The sequence below is a fragment of the mitochondrial genome of Carassius langsdorfii (genome assembly GCF_003368295.1).
Source record: "Carassius langsdorfii mitochondrion, complete genome".
Taxonomy (NCBI): Eukaryota; Metazoa; Chordata; class Actinopteri; order Cypriniformes; family Cyprinidae; genus Carassius; species Carassius auratus.
In genome coordinates this window covers 1-16,578 of record NC_002079.1, presented here as the reverse complement: position 1 = coordinate 16,578, position 16,578 = coordinate 1, and the positions used below count along the sequence as shown (strand labels likewise).

Here is a 16,578-nt window from a genome sequence, read left to right as displayed (position 1 = left end):
CCAGAAAATAGTTTAGTTTAGAATTCTGGCTTTGGGAGCCAGGGGTGAGAGTTAGAATCTCTCTTTTCTGGGCGCTAGGGAGGAATTTAACCTCCGATCTTCGGATTACAAGACCGATGCTTTTATGCTAAGCTACTAGGGCAAGCTCATTTCAGTGCTTTATTTTCTAATCATCCTGCTAGTGGGAAGAGAACGAGGAATAGTGCGAAATATAAGACGGATGCGATTTGTCCAATGATAATAAATGGGTGTTCTACTGGTATTCCTCCAATTCATGTTAGGATAATCATGTCCGCGACTAAAGTTCAAAATAGAAACTGGGTGATTGGGCGAAATGTTAGTCCCCGTTGTTTCGAGGTGTGTAGTAGGGGTACTACTATTAGTACAAGGATAGAGAATAGTAGTGCAAGAACTCCTCCTAGTTTGTTGGGGATTGATCGGAGGATGGCATAGGCAAATAGGAAATATCACTCTGGTTTAATGTGAGGGGGAGTAACCAGGGGATTGGCTGGGGTGAAGTTTTCTGGGTCTCCTAAAAGGTTTGGGGAAAATAATGCCAGGAGTGTAAGGGCTAGTAGTATAATTACGAACCCAAGGAGGTCTTTGTATGAAAAGTATGGGTGGAAAGAAATTTTGTCTGCGTCCGAGTTCAGCCCGATGGGGTTGTTTGATCCTGTTTCGTGAAGAAACAGTAGGTGGATAACAGTAGCGGCAGCGATGATAAATGGTAGGAGGAAGTGAAATGCGAAGAATCGTGTTAATGTTGCATTATCTACGGAGAAGCCTCCTCAAATTCATTGAACTAACATGTCTCCTATATATGGTACGGCGGATAGGAGGTTTGTAATTACTGTAGCGCCTCAAAAGGACATTTGTCCTCATGGGAGGACATAACCTACAAAAGCTGTTATTATAACTAGGAGTAGGAGGACTACCCCAATGTTTCAGGTTTCTTTGTAAAGGTACGATCCATAGTATAGGCCTCGGGCAATGTGTATATAAATACAGATGAAGAAGAATGATGCTCCATTAGCGTGAATGTTACGGATTAGTCAGCCGTAATTTACATCCCGGCAGATGTGGGTGACGGATGAGAATGCGGTTGAAATGTCTGAGGTGTAATGTATAGCTAGAAATAGGCCGGTTAAAATTTGAGTAATTAAGCATAATCCTAGTAGGGAGCCAAAGTTTCATCATGCTGAAATGTTGGATGGTGTAGGTAGGTCAACTAGTGCGTCATTAGCGATTTTAATGAGGGGGTGTGTTTTTCGTAGGCTTGCCATTAATGGTTCTTGTAGTTGAATAACAACGGTGGTTCTTCAAGTCATTGGTCTCGGTTAAAGTCTGAGCAAGAATTATGACCTATTTTATGTTTTTATTATTAATAGCTTTGGTTGTGGGGTTAGTTGCTGTTGCTTCTAATCCTACTCCTTATTTTGCTGCTCTTGGTTTGGTGGTTGCAGCTGGGGTTGGATGTGGGGTTTTGGTTGGTCATGGGGGCTCTTTTTTGTCTTTAGTTCTCTTTCTAATCTATTTAGGGGGAATGCTTGTGGTTTTTGCTTATTCAGCGGCTTTGGCCGCCGAACCTTATCCTGAAGCTTGGGGTAGTCGTTCCGTTTTGGGTTACGTATTAGTATATCTTTTAGGGGTTGGTTTGGTGGCGGGGTTCTTTTGAGGGGGTTGATATGAGGGATCGTGGGTGGTTGTTGACGGACTGAAGGAGTTCTCCGTTTTACGCGGAGATGTTAGTGGGGTAGCTGTAATGTATTCATCGGGTGGGGGAATATTAGTGATTTGTGCTTGGGTACTGCTTTTAACTCTGCTTGTTGTGTTGGAACTCACTCGTGGCTTAAGCCGTGGAGCCCTTCGTGCGGTTTAGAGGAGAACAGGGAGGATGGCTAGAATTAGGGTCAGGAGGAAAATAGTTAGGTATGTCTTGATTATTCCTCGTGAGACGTCGTTCGTAACTTTTGCTATGGTCATTTGTGTTAGTGCTAGGCCTTTTGGTCCTATAGCTTCTAGTCATGTTTTGTCCAGTTGAGTGGCGGCTGATTGACCTAGGGTAAGTTTAAGCTTTGGAAGGAGTCGGTGGACAATTGTGGGGAAAAATCCTAATATATTTGAGAAATGGTGTAGTGGGATAATTGGAGTAATTTTTATTTGTTTGCTTGTTATGTTGGCTAGTTCTATGGCTACTAGTAGGCCTGCAATTGTTACGAGGAGGGCTGCTATTTTTAGGGTAGTTGGTATTGTCATAATTGGTGTTTTTATTGGTAGAAAATTTTGTGTAATAATGAGGCCCGCAACAATGCTTCCTCAAGCGAGTCGTTTAATAGAGTTAATTACTAGTGGATTATTTTCGTTAATTGGGGACAGGGCCAGGAATCGTGGGGTTCCTATAACCACAAAATATACTAATCGGAAACTGTATACTGCGGTGAATGATGTGGCAATTAGTGTCAGGGTTAGGGCTCAGGCGTTTAGGTGGGAGGTGTTTAGGGCTTCAATGATTGCGTCTTTCGAGAAGAATCCTGCCAGGAATGGGGTTCCTGTTAGTGCTAAACTACCAATTGTAAAGTAAGTTGAGGTTGCAGGTATAATACTAAATAGGCCTCCTATCTTTCGGATGTCTTGCTCGTCGTTTAGGCTGTGAATAATGGATCCTGAGCATAGGAATAGTATGGCTTTAAAGAAAGCATGAGTGCAGATGTGGAGGAATGCTAGTTGTGGTTGATTTAGTCCAATTGTAACTATTATTAAGCCTAATTGACTAGATGTTGAGAAAGCTACAATTTTCTTGATATCGTTTTGGGTGAGAGCACAGGTGGCTGTAAATAGTGAGGTTAGCGCTCCAAGGCATAGGCAGGTTGTTAGAGCTAGTTGGTTGTTTTCTATGAGGGGGTGAAGGCGGATAAGTAGGAAAATTCCTGCAACAACTATGGTACTTGAATGGAGTAGGGCAGACACTGGTGTAGGGCCCTCCATGGCGGAGGGAAGTCAGGGGTGGAGGCCAAATTGGGCTGATTTTCCCGTGGCTGCCAGAGCAAGTCCTATTAGGGGAATTGTTATATCGAAGTTTTTTGATAAGACAAAGATTTGTTGAATTTCTCAGGAGTTGAGGTTCATTGCAAATCAGGCTATAGTTATAATTAGCCCGATGTCCCCTACTCGGTTGTAAATAACAGCTTGAAGAGCGGCTGTGTTGGCATCTGCCCGTCCGTGTCATCATCCGATAAGTAAGAACGACATGATTCCTACTCCTTCTCAACCAATAAATAGTTGAAATATATTGTTAGCTGTGACTAGAATGATTATGGCTACTAAAAATGTGAGTAAGTATTTAAAGAATCGGTCAATATAGGGGTCGGAGTGTATATACCACAGTGCGAATTCTAGGATTGATCAGGTTACATAGAGGGCAATTGGAACAAAAATTAGGGAATAGTGGTCAAATTTAAAGCTGATGTTTACGTCAAATGTTTGGGTATTTATTCATTGTCAGTTTGTAATAATTCCTTCTGTTTTTAAATTTAGAAAAATTATTAATGGCAGGAGACTAATGAAGAATGCGGAACTAACGGCAGTTTTGGTTATGCCTGCTATGTTTGACCCTTGTTGGTTGGGATTTAATGTAGTAAGTAGTGGGTACATTAAAATAAAAAAGATTAGGAGAAGTGATGAGTGTATAATTAATGTCATTTTAGCTTCTACTTGGATTTGCACCAAGAGTTTTTGGTTCCTAAGACCAACGGATGAACTGTTATCCTTTAAAAGCGCAAGGAAGCCACGGATTTTAACCATGGAGGGCAAGGATTAGCAGTGCTTGCTATTTTCTGTTCTTCCTTGGTGAGTAAGGAGACTTTAACTCCTATCTTTAGAATCACAATCTAATATTTTGGCTAAACTATACTTACAGTAGCATCATCCTCACATGAGTTCTGGTTTTGTTACCAATAGGATGACAGGGATTAGATGTAGTGTTATGAGTAGGTGTTCTCGGGTATGAAATGGTTGGAGTCCTGTAATGTGATTTGGTGTGGGGCCTCGTTGTGACATAAGGAACATATATAGGGAGTAGCCAGCTGTAATAAGTGTTCCTAGGCCGGTGAGTAGAATTGTTCATGGGGATCAGTTAAATAATGTTGTGATGATTATAAGTTCTCCTATTAGGTTTGGTAGTGGTGGGAGTGCTAGGTTAGCCAGGTTAGCAATAAATCATCATACTGCGGTTAGTGGAAAAATAATTTGTAGTCCTCGGGCAAGGATCATTGTTCGGCTATGTGTTCGTTCATAGGCTGTGTTAGCTAAGCAGAATAGTGCTGAGGAGACTAATCCGTGGGCAATTATTAAAATAATTGCTCCTGAAAACCCTCAGGGGGTTTGGATTAAAATCCCGCCTGCCACAAGGCCCATGTGACTTACGGATGAGTAGGCGATTAGTGATTTTAGGTCTGTTTGTCGGAGGCAAATTGATCCTGTTATAATGATGCCTCATAGAGCTAAAATAATAAATGGGTAGGCCAGTTCTTTTGATAGGGGGTCTAATATTACTATTATTCGTATTATTCCATATCCACCTAGTTTTAGTAAGACTGCTGCTAGTACTATTGAGCCTGCTACAGGGGCTTCTACATGTGCCTTTGGTAGTCAAAGGTGTACTCCATATAATGGTATTTTAACTAAGAATGCGATTAAGCAGGCAGCTCATCAGATTATATGGCCTCAAGAATTGAGTTGTAGGGGTTGTGAGTATTGGAGAACTAACATTGACAGTGTGCCCGTAGATTGCTGTAGAAGGAGAAGGGCAACTAAGAGCGGAAGTGATCCTGCTAGAGTATAGAATAAGAAGTAGGTTCCTGCATTGAGTCGTTCGGTTTGATTTCCTCATCGGGTAATAATGATAAGGGTTGGGATAAGTGTGGCTTCAAATATAATATAAAATATAATAATTTCTGTGGCACCGAATGCTATAATTAGAAAGGTTTGTAGTGAGGCTAGGAGTGTAATATACAACCGTTGTCGGCTGATTGGCTCTGGGTTAATGTGGTTTTGGCTGGCTAAAATTATAAGGGGGAGTAGTCAGCACGTTAGTACTAAAAGGGGTGTTGACAGTGGATCTGTGGCTAAGTATGTGTTGGAGGAAGTTCATCCAGTTTCAGATGTTCATTTAAATCATATTAGGCTAATGGAGGCAATTAGGAGGCTGTGTGCGGTTGTAGTTGTTCATAGTCATTTAGGAGAAGTTAATCAGATTGTTGGGAATAGTATGATTGTGGGAATAAGTACTTTTAGCATTGTAGAAGATTAAGGTTTTGTAGTCGGTCAGTGCCGTGGGTACGAGCAGTGGCAACTAGTAGGGCTAGACCAGTACTAGCTTCGCAAGCAGAGAAGGCCAAAAGTAGCATGGGGGCCGTTGAGAATCCTGTAGATTCAAACTGTAGGGCTCATAGGGCTAGTGCAATAAATAGGGATAATATTATTCCTTCTAAACATAGGAGTGCGGAGAGTAGGTGGGTCCGGTGAAATGCCAGTCCTATTAGGCCTAAGATGAATGCTGAGCTAAAGCTAAAATGTACGGGTGTCATAAGGGGGCCGTGGAATTAAACCACGATTTTCTGAGCCGAAATCAGAGGTCTTGTTTTGGACTAACTCCCTATTCTGCTCATTCTAAGCCACCTTGAGTTCATTCATAAATTAGTCCTAGGGTTAATAAAATTAGGACTGTTGTGGCTCAGAAGAATGTTCCAGTAGGATTATTAAGTTGATCCCCTCAGGGCAGTGGGAGGAGAAGGGCAATTTCTAGGTCAAAGAGAAGGAATAAAATAGCTACTAGGAAGAAGCGCAAGGAAAATGGTAATCGGGCAGATCCCAGGGGGTCAAATCCACATTCGTATGGGGATAGCTTTTCTGCGTCTGGGTTTATTTGTGGGAGTCAGAAAGAAACGGTTGCTAAAATTAGTGAAAGGGCGGCTGTAATAGTTAAAATGGTTATAATTAGATTCATTATCTTTCCTTGGGGTTTAACCAAGACTGTGTGATTGGAAGTCACTTGTACTAACTTTAATACTAGAAAGATTATGAGCCTCATCAATAGATAGACACGTAGAGGAATAGTCATACTACGTCGACAAAGTGTCAGTATCAGGCAGCGGCTTCAAAGCCAAAGTGGTGTTCGGATGTAAAGTGGTATTGGATTTGGCGTAGAAGGCATACTGCTAGGAAGGTTGATCCAATAATAACATGGAGTCCATGGAATCCTGTAGCTACGAAGAATGTTGAGCCATATACTCCGTCTGCAATTGTGAAGGGTGCTTCATAATATTCTATGGCTTGGAGAGCGGTGAAGTAGAATCCAAGTAGGATGGTTAATGCTAAGGATTGAATAGCTTGTTTTCGCTCTCCTTCTATAATGCTGTGGTGGGCTCATGTAACTGTAACCCCGGATGCTAATAGTACAGCTGTGTTGAGAAGGGGTACTTCAAAGGGGTCTAGGGGGGTGATTCCTGTTGGAGGTCAGCATCCGCCTAATTCTGGGGTGGGTGCTAAGCTTGAGTGATAAAATGCTCAGAAGAATCCCAGGAAGAAGAATACTTCGGAGGTAATAAATAAGATTATTCCGTATCGCAGTCCTTTTTGTACTGGAGGTGTGTGGTGGCCTTGGAAGGTTCCTTCTCGGATGATGTCACGTCATCATTGATACATAGTAAGAAGTAGGAGAATTAGTCCTAGAGTTATTAGTGTTGTTGAGTGGAAGTGAAATCAGATTGCTAAGCCGGATGTTATTAGTAGGGCAGCGATAGCTCCGGTTAGTGGTCATGGGCTTGGATCAACTATATGATAGGCATGTGCTTGGTGGGCCATTAAACGTTTTCTTGTAGGTATAGGCTTAGAAGAAGTACAAATACATAAGCTTGAATTATTGCTACTGCTACTTCTAATAGTGTCAGTAAAAATAATACTGTGGCGGTCAGAATTGCTACTGTTGGTATTATTGGTATAAGGACAAACACAGCTGTGGCAATAAGTTGAATTAGAAGGTGGCCTGCAGTTAAGTTGGCTGTGAGTCGGACTCCTAGGGCTAATGGTCGAATAAATAGACTAATTGTTTCGATAATAATTAGTACTGGAATCAGTGGGATGGGTGTACCTTCTGGTAATAGGTGACCCAAGGCTACTGTTGGTTGATTCCGCATTCCGATAATTACCGTAGCAAGTCATAGTGGTACGGCAAATCCCATGTTGAGTGATAGTTGCGTTGTTGGTGTAAAGGTATATGGCAGGAGCCCTAACATATTAATTGTAATTAAGAAAATTATTAAGGAGGCTAGTAGTAAGGCTCATTTATGTCCTCCTACATTTAGTGGAAGTATCAGCTGATTTGTGAATCGATTAATAAATCATCCTTGAATTGTAATAAGGCGGTTATTAATTCATCGAGATGATGAAGTTGGGTAAAGTACTCAGGGTAGTGCAATTGCGATGGCAATTAGTGGAATTCCTAGGTAGGATGGGCTTGCAAATTGGTCGAAGAAGCTTACTATCATGGTCAGTCTCAGGATTCAGTTTTGTGTTTTTCAGCACTTACTGGGGTTGGTTCATTTGGTGAGATGTGGCTTAAGATTTTAGTTGGAATAATGGTTAAGAAAACTAGTCAAGAAAATACTAAGATTGCAAATCAAGGGCCTGGGTTTAATTGTGGCATTTCACTAGAGGTGGTCGGGAATCACCAATCTTTGGCTTAAAAGGCCAACGCTCTGTCCAATGTTTAGCTTCCTAGCGAGGCGTCTTCTAGTATTAGTGAGGATCAGTTTTCGAAGTGTTCTAGTGGTACTGCTTCAACTACAATTGGTATAAAGCTATGATTTGCTCCGCAGATTTCAGAGCATTGTCCGTAGAATACTCCTGGGCGGGAGGCGATGAAGGCAGTTTGATTTAGTCGTCCTGGGACTGCGTCCATTTTTACACCTAAAGATGGAACAGCTCAGGAGTGTAGTACGTCTTCAGCGGATACTAAAATACGGACTGGGGACTCTATTGGGACAACTATTCGATGGTCTGTTTCTAAGAGTCGGAATTGTCCCGGGGCAAGGTCTTGGGTAGGTACTATATAAGAGTCAAACCCTAGGTTTTCGTAATCTGTATATTCATAGCTTCAGTATCATTGATGTCCTATTGCTTTGATTGTTAGGTGGGGATCATTAATTTCGTCCATAAGGTAAAGAATTCGTAGGGATGGTAGAGCAATTAATACTAAAATAACGGCTGGTAAAATAGTTCATACAATTTCGATTTCTTGGGAGTCTAAAATATATTTATTAGTAAGTTTGGTTGATACCATTGCAATAATAATATATAGCACTAGGGTGCTAATTAAAAACACAATTATTAATGCGTGGTCATGGAAGTGAAGAAGCTCTTCTATAACGGGTGATGCCGCGTCTTGGAATCCTAGTTGCGTTGGGTGTGCCATTAATTTTAAGTGTAAGACATGCAGGGATTTAACCTACAATTTCACCTTGACAAGGTGATGTAATATTCATTTTACTAATGTCTTTAAAAGGAAGTGACAGAGTGGTTATGTGGCTGGCTTGAAACCAGCATATGGGGGTTCAATTCCTCCCTTTCTCGTTAATTTGATTGAATTTGAACAAATGCTGGTTCCTCGTATGTGTGGTAAGGAGGGGGGCAGCCATGGAGTCATTCCACATTTGTTATTGTTAGTTCTACAGATAGCACTTCTCGTTTAGCGGCGAAGGCTTCTCATAGAATAAATAGGAACATAATTACCGCTACTAGGGAGATTAGAGATCCAATAGATGATACTGTGTTTCATAGGGCATAAGCGTCTGGATAGTCAGAATATCGTCGTGGTATTCCTGCTAGGCCTAGGAAGTGTTGTGGGAAGAATGTGAGGTTGACTCCAATAAATATAACTCCAAAGTGGATTTTTGTTCAAGCGCTATGTAGGGTGTAACCTGTTAATAGAGGGAATCAGTGTACAAAGGCTGCCATAATGGCGAATACAGCACCCATTGATAGTACATAGTGGAAATGTGCTACTACATAATAGGTGTCGTGAAGGACAATGTCAAGTGATGAATTAGAGAGGACAATTCCTGTAAGTCCTCCTACTGTAAATAGGAAGATGAATCCCAGGGCTCATAGTATTGGTGTTTCTCATTTGATTGATCCTCCATGAAGTGTGGCTAATCAGCTAAATACTTTTACACCTGTTGGAATTGCGATGATTATTGTTGCGGATGTAAAATATGCACGGGTGTCTACGTCCATTCCGACAGTAAACATATGGTGGGCTCATACAATGAACCCTAGGAGGCCAATGGCCATTATGGCTCATACTATTCCCATATAGCCAAATGGTTCTTTTTTACCTGAATAGTAGGCTACAACGTGAGAAATAATTCCAAATCCTGGAAGGATTAAAATATAAACTTCCGGGTGACCAAAGAATCAGAATAAGTGTTGGTAGAGGATTGGGTCTCCCCCGCCTGCGGGATCAAAGAATGTGGTGTTGAGATTTCGATCTGTTAAAAGCATTGTAATACCGGCAGCCAGGACAGGTAGTGATAGGAGAAGGAGAACGGCGGTTACAAGTACGGATCAAACAAATAGGGGTGTTTGGTACTGGGAGATGGCTGGAGGTTTTATGTTAATAGTTGTAGTAATGAAGTTGATTGCCCCAAGGATTGATGAAACACCTGCTAAATGTAGTGAGAAAATTGTTAGGTCTACTGATGCTCCTGCGTGGGCCAGGTTTCCTGCAAGAGGGGGGTATACTGTTCATCCGGTGCCAGCTCCGGCTTCAACACCAGAAGAAGCTAGCAGTAGCAGGAATGATGGGGGAAGAAGTCAAAAGCTTATATTATTTATTCGTGGGAATGCCATGTCTGGGGCTCCAATTATCAGGGGTACGAGTCAGTTTCCGAATCCTCCAATTAGGATAGGCATTACTATAAAGAAAATTATTACGAAGGCGTGGGCGGTAACAATTACATTGTAAATTTGGTCATCACCTAGAAGTGATCCGGGTTGACTAAGTTCAGCTCGGATGAGGAGGCTTAAAGCGGTTCCTACTATTCCGGCTCAGGCACCAAATACTAGATAAAGGGTGCCAATGTCTTTGTGGTTGGTAGAGAAGAATCAGCGCGTGATTGCCACAGGTAGGGTAGCCGAGTGTTTAGGCGGTGGGTTGTAGCCCCGAAGACAGAGGTTTAAGTCCTCTTCCTATCAGCCCCGTGGTGAAGAAAACATATTGGATTGCAAATCCGAAGACGTAGATTAATACTCTGCCGGGGCTTTTCCCGCCTTTCTGAGTTAAACGGCGGGAAAAGTAGATGGATGCTCGCTGGCTTGAGCGCTTAGCTGTTAACTAAGAGTTTGTAGGATCGAGGCCTTCCCATCTAGTAAGGCCTTAGCTTAATAAAAGTATCTGATTTGCAATCAGGAGATGCGAGTTGATCTCTCGTAGGTCTTAATCAGGGACTAGAAGATTTTCACTTCTACTTAAAGCTTTGAAGGCTTTTGGTCTAATATTATCCTAAGTCCCTAGGTGGTTAGTGTTAGAATGGCTGGGGTCATTGGCAGTAGTCCAAGGGTGGCCATGGTGAATAGGGCTAGGGGTATGGAGGCTTGGGTTGTCTGAGTCCGTCAGGGGGTGGTCGAGTTGGTCGTATTAGGGGAGATGGTTAGTGTTATTGCGTAGCATAGTCGTAGGTAGAAGTATAGGCTAATTAGGGCAGCTAGGGCTATGGTTGTGGCGATAATGGGGAGGTCTTGTTTTGTCAGTTCTTGTAAAATTAATCATTTTGGTATAAACCCTGTGAGTGGTGGGAGACCGCCTAGTGATAATAATACTAGGGCAGTTGTTGCTGTTAGGATGGGGCTTTTTGATCAGGTTGTTGCTAGCGTGCTGACCTTAGTTGTTAGTGATATCTTCAGGGTTAGGAATGCTGCGGAGGTCATGATAATATATGTTCCTAGTGCAAGTAGGGTAAGTTGGGGGGCGTATTGGATCACAATGATTATTCATCCTATGTGTGCAATTGATGAGTAGGCTAGGATTTTCCGCAGTTGGGTTTGGTTCAGACCCCCTCATCCGCCTACCAACGTAGATGTCACTCCTAGTAATGTTAGTAGTAGTGGATCAATGTTTTGTGCTGTTTGAATAATAAGTGCAAAGGGGGCAAGCTTTTGCCATGTGGATAGAATAAGTCCTGTTAGTAGGTCTAACCCTTGTAGGACTTCGGGCATTCAGAAGTGTATTGGTGCAAGTCCAATCTTAAGTGCTAGGGCGGTTATAAATATTGTATTGGCGAGGGGGTCTGATAGGTCGGTGATGCTTCACTCTCCTGTTATTCAGGCATTTGTTGTGCTGGCAAACAGAATTATTGCTGCTGCAGTGGCCTGGGTTAAGAAGTACTTTGTTGTTGCTTCTACCGCGCGGGGGTGGTGGTGTTGTGCTATTAGGGGGGTAATTGCTAGCGTGTTAATTTCTAGGCCTATTCAAGCTAGAAGCCAGTGAGAGCTGGCAAAGGTTAGAGTAGTTCCTAGTCCTAGGCTGGATAGCAGGATTATTAGTACGTATGGGTTCATTGGCGGAGGAGGGACTTTAACCGTCATGTTCGGGGTATGGGCCCGAAAGCTTTATTAGCTGACCCCGCCTTAGAAAGTGGTGTAAAGGAAGCACCAGGAGTTTTGATCTCCTGAGTATGGGTTCAATTCCCTTCTTTCTAGGAACTGAGGGGATTTTAACCCCTGTAATTCACTCTATCAAAGTGGTCCTTGGGCGCTCAGGCACAGTTCCTTGATTATAGTTGTGGGGGAAGCCCTGCTAGTGCAATTGGCAGGGCGGTGTGTCATAATACAAAGGCGAGTGTGAGGGGGAGGAAATTTTTTCATACTAGGTGCATTAGTTGGTCATAACGGAACCGTGGGTACGAGGCTCGTACTCAGAGGAATAGGATGGATAATAGTGCAGCTTTAGTTATAAGGTTAATTGTTGTGAGTTCTGGTATATTTGGGATATGTGAAGCTCCTAAAAATAAGACGGCTGAGAGCGTGTTTATTAGAAGAATGTTGGCATACTCGGCTAGAAAGAAAAGTGCGAATGGTCCTCCTGCATATTCTACGTTGAAGCCGGACACTAGTTCGGATTCTCCTTCCGTTAGGTCGAATGGTGCTCGGTTTGTCTCGGCCAGTGTTGAAATATATCATATTGCGGCTAAAGGCCAGGCGGGGATTAGTAATCAGATGCTTTCCTGAGTAGTATTAAATGTTTGTAGTGTATATCCCCCAGAGAAAATAATAACGGATAAAAGGATAAGGCCCAAGCTGACCTCATATGAAATCGTTTGGGCTACGGCTCGTAGTGCCCCGATTAGGGCGTATTTTGAGTTTGATGCTCATCCTGATCCTAGGATTGAGTACACTGCAAGGCTTGATAGGGCCAGAATAAATAGGATTCCCAGGTTAAGATCAGTTACTGGATGAGGTATAGGTATTGGTGCTCATAAAGTTATGGCTAGGGTTAGTGCTAGTACTGGAGCAGCTAGAAATAGAAATGGGGAGGATGTGGATGGGCGGACGGGTTCTTTAATAAAGAGCTTTACTCCGTCGGCAATAGGTTGTAGTAATCCGTATGGGCCTACCACGTTCGGCCCTTTTCGTAGTTGCATGTATCCTAATACCTTTCGTTCAATTAGTGTCAGGAAGGCTACTGCTAAAAGTACGGGTACGATGTAGGCTAGGGGGTTAATTAAGTGGGTTATTAGGGTGTTTAGCATAAACTGGGAAGAGGATTTGAACCTCTGGTTAAAAGGGCTTAGGCCTTTCGCAATTTACCATGCTCTGCCACCCCAGTATGTCCTTATTTCGGCCAGCTGGGGTTTTGGCCCTCCCTTTATTTTATTTATTTGTTTTCATAAATTAGGGGTGGGGCGTGCCTTGAGCATTGGCCCCTCTTTTCCGATCCTTTCGTACTAGGAAAAGTAGCGTTACAGATAGAAACTGACCTGGATTGCTCCGGTCTGAACTCAGATCACGTAGGACTTTAATCGTTGAACAAACGAACCCTTAATAGCGGCTGCACCATTAGGATGTCCTGATCCAACATCGAGGTCGTAAACCCCCTCGTCGATATGGACTCTGGGAGAGGATTGCGCTGTTATCCCTAGGGTAACTTGGTTCGTTGATCGGCTTGTATTAGCCGGATCATATTTGGTCAGATGTTCTGTGGCTTAGAGATGTCTCTCTTAGTTTTAGGAAATTCTCCCGGTCCACCTGGAGGCTTTTTTTTCCTCCGTGGTCGCCCCAACCGAAGGTAAAATCTCATATTCCACAAAGTTTTCATTTTTTATTGAGTTGCTTAACGTGGTTGAGTTTTGTACCTTAAGCTCCAAAGGGTCTTCTCGTCTTGTATTATTATACCCGCTTCTGCACGGGTAGATCAATTTCACTGACTGGAAAGGGGAGACAGTTAAGCCCTCGTTTAGCCATTCATACAGGTCTCTATTTAAAAGACAAGTGATTGCGCTACCTTTGCACGGTCAAAATACCGCGGCCGTTGAACTTGTAGTCACTGGGCAGGCTGGACCTCCTATACTTGGTTGTGTTGCAGGAGGCGATGTTTTTGGTAAACAGGCGAGGCTTGTGTTTGCCGAGTTCCTTCCTTTTCTTTTAGTCTTTCCTTTGTTGCACTCCAGTGTGGGGGTAACGATACTTAGGTTGTGGGTTTTTCTAGGTTTTTTTGTAATACCACATTGCTCTCTTGGGTTGAGTTCGTTAGTTGCCAATGGCTAGTCCGATTTGGCTTACACTTGTGCTTGGAGAAGGGCGGGCCTTCTTGTTACTCATTTTAGCATAATCTCTTCCATGTGGGCATGGGTTGGCCTAATAGTATTTAGGGGAGTGAGATATATTATCAGGATAATAAACTTCTGTCTGTCTGAGCTTTAACGCTTTCTGTTTAGGTGGCTGCTTTTAGGCCCACTAGAACAGTATGTTTTATGTATTATGATCTTTATCCTCCTAGAAAGGTTGTATCCTTTGTCAAAGGGGCTGTACCCCCTTTAACTAACTCTCGTGTATTTCTCTTGTTGTCTTGTTAATGTTTACTTGATTTGGGGAGTACGAGGCTGAACTTCTATCCATTTCTTAGGCAACCAGCTATCACCAGGTTCGGTAGGTCTGTCACTTCTACCCGGAGCTCTTCCCACTCTTTTGCCACAGAGACGGGTTGGCCCTCAATAGGCTGTCTCGGGGTAGCTCACCTGGTTTCGGGGTTTCAAACTAAAGGTCTCTTTGCTTGGGTGTACTGGCTAAATCATGATGCAAAAGGTACAAGGTTTAATCTTTGCTTTTTACTGCTTATATGGGTTATTTCACTTCTCTTTCAGCTTTCCCTTGCGGTACTGTTTCTATTGCTTTGTGGAACCTTTTCTGTCTCCCATACTCAGGTAAAAGAATGATTTAATTTTTAGTGTTAGGTCTATCTTATTTTATTTATATTGTTTAGTTATTAGGTAGTTAAGCTAGCTGTTTGGCTCAGGGCGATCCAATTTGCATGGATGTCTTCTCGGTGTAAGTGAGATGCTTGACTAACTCAGCCACACCCTGGGTTTGATCCAAGTGCACCTTCCGGTACACTTACCGTGTTACGACTTGCCTCCCCTTGTCAGTGCTATTATATTAGATATTTCTGGTGCATTTTGACAGGGGAGAGTGACGGGCGGTGTGTACGCGTCTCAGAGCCGGGTTCAAAGGGACACTCTATTTCCCTTTTACTACTAAATCCTCCTTCAAGCACTGTTTCATGGTGCATGTTCGTGATATTCTATGTTAGAAAATGTAGCCCATTTCTTCCCACTTCATGCGCTACACCTCGACCTGACGTTTTGGGTTGTACCCATTTTGCTTACTTTTATTACCTTCACAGGGTAAGCTGACGACGGCGGTATATAGGCTGGGTTGGCTAGGAGTGGTGAGGTTGAACGGGGGTTATCGGTTCTAGAACAGGCTCCTCTAGGGGGATCTGAGACACCGTCAGGTCCTTTGGGTTTTAAGCTAATGCTCGTAGTACCCTGGCGGACATCTATTGTAGTTGGATGTCTAAGTTTACGGCTGAGCATAGTGGGGTATCTAATCCCAGTTTGTTTCTCAGCTTTCGTGGGGTCAGGTGGGTTTATTAAAGTTACTTTCGTATTAGGGCTTCGGACGCCTAGAAGCGTATGACGGCCAAGGGGCCATTTGACTTTATTTTTGTTTATCCTTAACCACCCTTTACGCCGTTGTAATATCAACTAGGGCCTCTCGTCTAACCGCGGTGGCTGGCACGAGTTTTACCGGCCCTCTTAACACTAACTGAGTCAAGTTTTCACTTATGGCTTAATGTTTATCACTGCTGAATTCCCTTGGGGGTGTGGCTCGGCTAGGCGTCTTGGGCTAATATTTGTGCCTGATGCCCGCTCCTCGTCCCCGGGTAGGGGGATTGAGGGCATATTCACTGGGGTGCGGAGACTTGCATGTGTAAGTTGAGTTAAAGCTGATAATAAGGTCGGGACCATGCCTTTGTGCATGCGGAGATTTTTAGGTCTCATCTTAGCATCTTCAGTGCTATGCTTTGTATTAAGCTACGCTAGCTAAATAATATTAGAAAATTTAGTGTGGAGGTGATTTTTTGGGGTTTTCGGCAGAGGTTTTTAGGTGATCAATAAATTGTGATAAAAAAATCGATGCACATATATATATATATATATAATGGGATGCCGATTCATACCTCAACTCGTTGGCTTACACGTTCTTGGGTCCTCCTTGGTTTCGGGGTTTGACAAGGATAACAGGATTCTTTGAGCGTAGGGGGTAGGGGGGTTTGTCGCGCAAAAACCAAAGGGGGCACTATATAAGGATAAGTTGAATAAGAGATGAATATGTTATGCACTTGAGTTAGAAGTATGTAATTCTTAAATTATGTCTTACGATAATTCATTTATATTATCACATTCAAGGAAAATGTTCAACCTTAAATCAACATTTGTGCCTGCACTCTGAAATGCAAGATGAAAGGAAACCAAAAAAAAAATACGTTATGCATATAAAAGAATGCTCGGCATGTGGGGTAATGAAACATATGTACTACACCATTAATCAGATGCCAGTATAATTATCCGAGGGTGGGGTATTACAGTTATGTCCCTGAAATAGGAACCAGATGCCAGTAATAGTTCATATTGTGCGACCCCCACAGTTAGTGTCCTTGATTCCATCATGCATGATGTTCATTTATGTAAACGGTTGGTGGTTTCTTACTACATTAATATGTTTGAATAAAACCTTAGTTGAGTCATTCAAGGAAAAATGTGAGGACAATTTCTTGGGGAATAATATATTACCCGGGTTAAAATAATTTAACTTGTGAGTCTTAAGATTATGCTTTATGTATACCTTAGTATATATGTACTTGCTTTGGGGTTAAAATAATGATATGGTGATAATACATATATGTACTAATGCATTAATGTAATATTATGCATATTATGTACTAAACCATATAGGGATGTTATC

The 16,578-nt window shown here is 42.6% G+C and overlaps 13 protein-coding genes and 24 non-coding genes across 37 annotated transcripts, besides 1 other annotated feature; 9 read left to right on the top strand and 28 right to left on the bottom strand. All coding sequences in view use genetic code 2, as the record gives it.

The window, feature by feature from the left end:
* On the top strand, positions 1-72 carry KEF60_t22. The gene has a single exon. It is a non-coding gene; the product is annotated as a tRNA-Pro (tRNA).
* On the bottom strand, positions 71-142 carry KEF60_t21. The gene has a single exon. It is a non-coding gene; the product is annotated as a tRNA-Thr (tRNA).
* On the bottom strand, positions 143-1,283 carry CYTB (cytochrome b). Its single transcript has one exon. A coding segment is annotated over exon 1 (1,141 nt).
* Positions 1,284-1,288: 5 nt separating this feature from the next.
* KEF60_t20 lies at positions 1,289-1,357 on the top strand. The gene has a single exon. It is a non-coding gene; the product is annotated as a tRNA-Glu (tRNA).
* ND6 (NADH dehydrogenase subunit 6) lies at positions 1,358-1,879 on the top strand. The gene has a single exon. It carries the CDS (start codon positions 1,358-1,360, stop codon positions 1,877-1,879), a length of 522 nt encoding a protein of 173 aa, NP_008599.1.
* On the bottom strand, positions 1,876-3,699 carry ND5 (NADH dehydrogenase subunit 5). The gene has a single exon. The coding sequence runs from the start codon at positions 3,697-3,699 to the stop codon at positions 1,876-1,878; it is 1,824 nt and encodes a 607-aa protein (NP_008598.1).
* Positions 3,700-3,702: 3 nt separating this feature from the next.
* KEF60_t19 lies at positions 3,703-3,775 on the bottom strand. Its single transcript has one exon. It is a non-coding gene; the product is annotated as a tRNA-Leu (tRNA).
* A 1-nt stretch (position 3,776) lies between these two features.
* On the bottom strand, positions 3,777-3,845 carry KEF60_t18. Its single transcript has one exon. It is a non-coding gene; the product is annotated as a tRNA-Ser (tRNA).
* Positions 3,846-3,914, bottom strand: KEF60_t17. Its single transcript has one exon. It is a non-coding gene; the product is annotated as a tRNA-His (tRNA).
* ND4 (NADH dehydrogenase subunit 4) lies at positions 3,915-5,295 on the bottom strand. Its single transcript has one exon. A coding segment is annotated over exon 1 (1,381 nt).
* On the bottom strand, positions 5,289-5,585 carry ND4L (NADH dehydrogenase subunit 4L). Its single transcript has one exon. The coding sequence runs from the start codon at positions 5,583-5,585 to the stop codon at positions 5,289-5,291; it is 297 nt and encodes a 98-aa protein (NP_008596.1).
* KEF60_t16 lies at positions 5,586-5,655 on the bottom strand. The gene has a single exon. It is a non-coding gene; the product is annotated as a tRNA-Arg (tRNA).
* Positions 5,654-6,004, bottom strand: ND3 (NADH dehydrogenase subunit 3). Its single transcript has one exon. The coding sequence runs from the start codon at positions 6,002-6,004 to the stop codon at positions 5,654-5,656; it is 351 nt and encodes a 116-aa protein (NP_008595.1).
* On the bottom strand, positions 6,005-6,076 carry KEF60_t15. The gene has a single exon. It is a non-coding gene; the product is annotated as a tRNA-Gly (tRNA).
* On the bottom strand, positions 6,076-6,861 carry COX3 (cytochrome c oxidase subunit III). Its single transcript has one exon. It carries the CDS (start codon positions 6,859-6,861, stop codon positions 6,076-6,078), a length of 786 nt encoding a protein of 261 aa, NP_008594.1.
* ATP6 (ATP synthase F0 subunit 6) lies at positions 6,861-7,544 on the bottom strand. Its single transcript has one exon. It carries the CDS (start codon positions 7,542-7,544, stop codon positions 6,861-6,863), a length of 684 nt encoding a protein of 227 aa, NP_008593.1.
* ATP8 (ATP synthase F0 subunit 8) lies at positions 7,538-7,702 on the bottom strand. Its single transcript has one exon. The coding sequence runs from the start codon at positions 7,700-7,702 to the stop codon at positions 7,538-7,540; it is 165 nt and encodes a 54-aa protein (NP_008592.1).
* Position 7,703: 1 nt separating this feature from the next.
* KEF60_t14 lies at positions 7,704-7,779 on the bottom strand. Its single transcript has one exon. It is a non-coding gene; the product is annotated as a tRNA-Lys (tRNA).
* Positions 7,780-8,470, bottom strand: COX2 (cytochrome c oxidase subunit II). The gene has a single exon. A coding segment is annotated over exon 1 (691 nt).
* A 12-nt stretch (positions 8,471-8,482) lies between these two features.
* On the bottom strand, positions 8,483-8,554 carry KEF60_t13. Its single transcript has one exon. It is a non-coding gene; the product is annotated as a tRNA-Asp (tRNA).
* A 3-nt stretch (positions 8,555-8,557) lies between these two features.
* On the top strand, positions 8,558-8,628 carry KEF60_t12. Its single transcript has one exon. It is a non-coding gene; the product is annotated as a tRNA-Ser (tRNA).
* COX1 (cytochrome c oxidase subunit I) lies at positions 8,629-10,179 on the bottom strand. Its single transcript has one exon. The coding sequence runs from the start codon at positions 10,177-10,179 to the stop codon at positions 8,629-8,631; it is 1,551 nt and encodes a 516-aa protein (NP_008590.1).
* Position 10,180: 1 nt separating this feature from the next.
* Positions 10,181-10,251, top strand: KEF60_t11. The gene has a single exon. It is a non-coding gene; the product is annotated as a tRNA-Tyr (tRNA).
* KEF60_t10 lies at positions 10,250-10,320 on the top strand. Its single transcript has one exon. It is a non-coding gene; the product is annotated as a tRNA-Cys (tRNA).
* A 32-nt stretch (positions 10,321-10,352) lies between these two features.
* KEF60_t09 lies at positions 10,353-10,425 on the top strand. Its single transcript has one exon. It is a non-coding gene; the product is annotated as a tRNA-Asn (tRNA).
* Position 10,426: 1 nt separating this feature from the next.
* On the top strand, positions 10,427-10,495 carry KEF60_t08. The gene has a single exon. It is a non-coding gene; the product is annotated as a tRNA-Ala (tRNA).
* Positions 10,496-10,497: 2 nt separating this feature from the next.
* On the bottom strand, positions 10,498-10,568 carry KEF60_t07. The gene has a single exon. It is a non-coding gene; the product is annotated as a tRNA-Trp (tRNA).
* Positions 10,567-11,613, bottom strand: ND2 (NADH dehydrogenase subunit 2). The gene has a single exon. The coding sequence runs from the start codon at positions 11,611-11,613 to the stop codon at positions 10,567-10,569; it is 1,047 nt and encodes a 348-aa protein (NP_008589.1).
* KEF60_t06 lies at positions 11,614-11,682 on the bottom strand. Its single transcript has one exon. It is a non-coding gene; the product is annotated as a tRNA-Met (tRNA).
* Position 11,683: 1 nt separating this feature from the next.
* KEF60_t05 lies at positions 11,684-11,754 on the top strand. The gene has a single exon. It is a non-coding gene; the product is annotated as a tRNA-Gln (tRNA).
* KEF60_t04 lies at positions 11,752-11,825 on the bottom strand. Its single transcript has one exon. It is a non-coding gene; the product is annotated as a tRNA-Ile (tRNA).
* A 3-nt stretch (positions 11,826-11,828) lies between these two features.
* ND1 (NADH dehydrogenase subunit 1) lies at positions 11,829-12,803 on the bottom strand. The gene has a single exon. It carries the CDS (start codon positions 12,801-12,803, stop codon positions 11,829-11,831), a length of 975 nt encoding a protein of 324 aa, NP_008588.1.
* KEF60_t03 lies at positions 12,804-12,881 on the bottom strand. Its single transcript has one exon. It is a non-coding gene; the product is annotated as a tRNA-Leu (tRNA).
* On the bottom strand, positions 12,882-14,562 carry KEF60_r01. Its single transcript has one exon. It is a non-coding gene; the product is annotated as a 16S ribosomal RNA (ribosomal RNA).
* Positions 14,563-14,634, bottom strand: KEF60_t02. Its single transcript has one exon. It is a non-coding gene; the product is annotated as a tRNA-Val (tRNA).
* On the bottom strand, positions 14,635-15,588 carry KEF60_r02. The gene has a single exon. It is a non-coding gene; the product is annotated as a 12S ribosomal RNA (ribosomal RNA).
* KEF60_t01 lies at positions 15,589-15,657 on the bottom strand. The gene has a single exon. It is a non-coding gene; the product is annotated as a tRNA-Phe (tRNA).
* Positions 15,658-16,578: a D loop.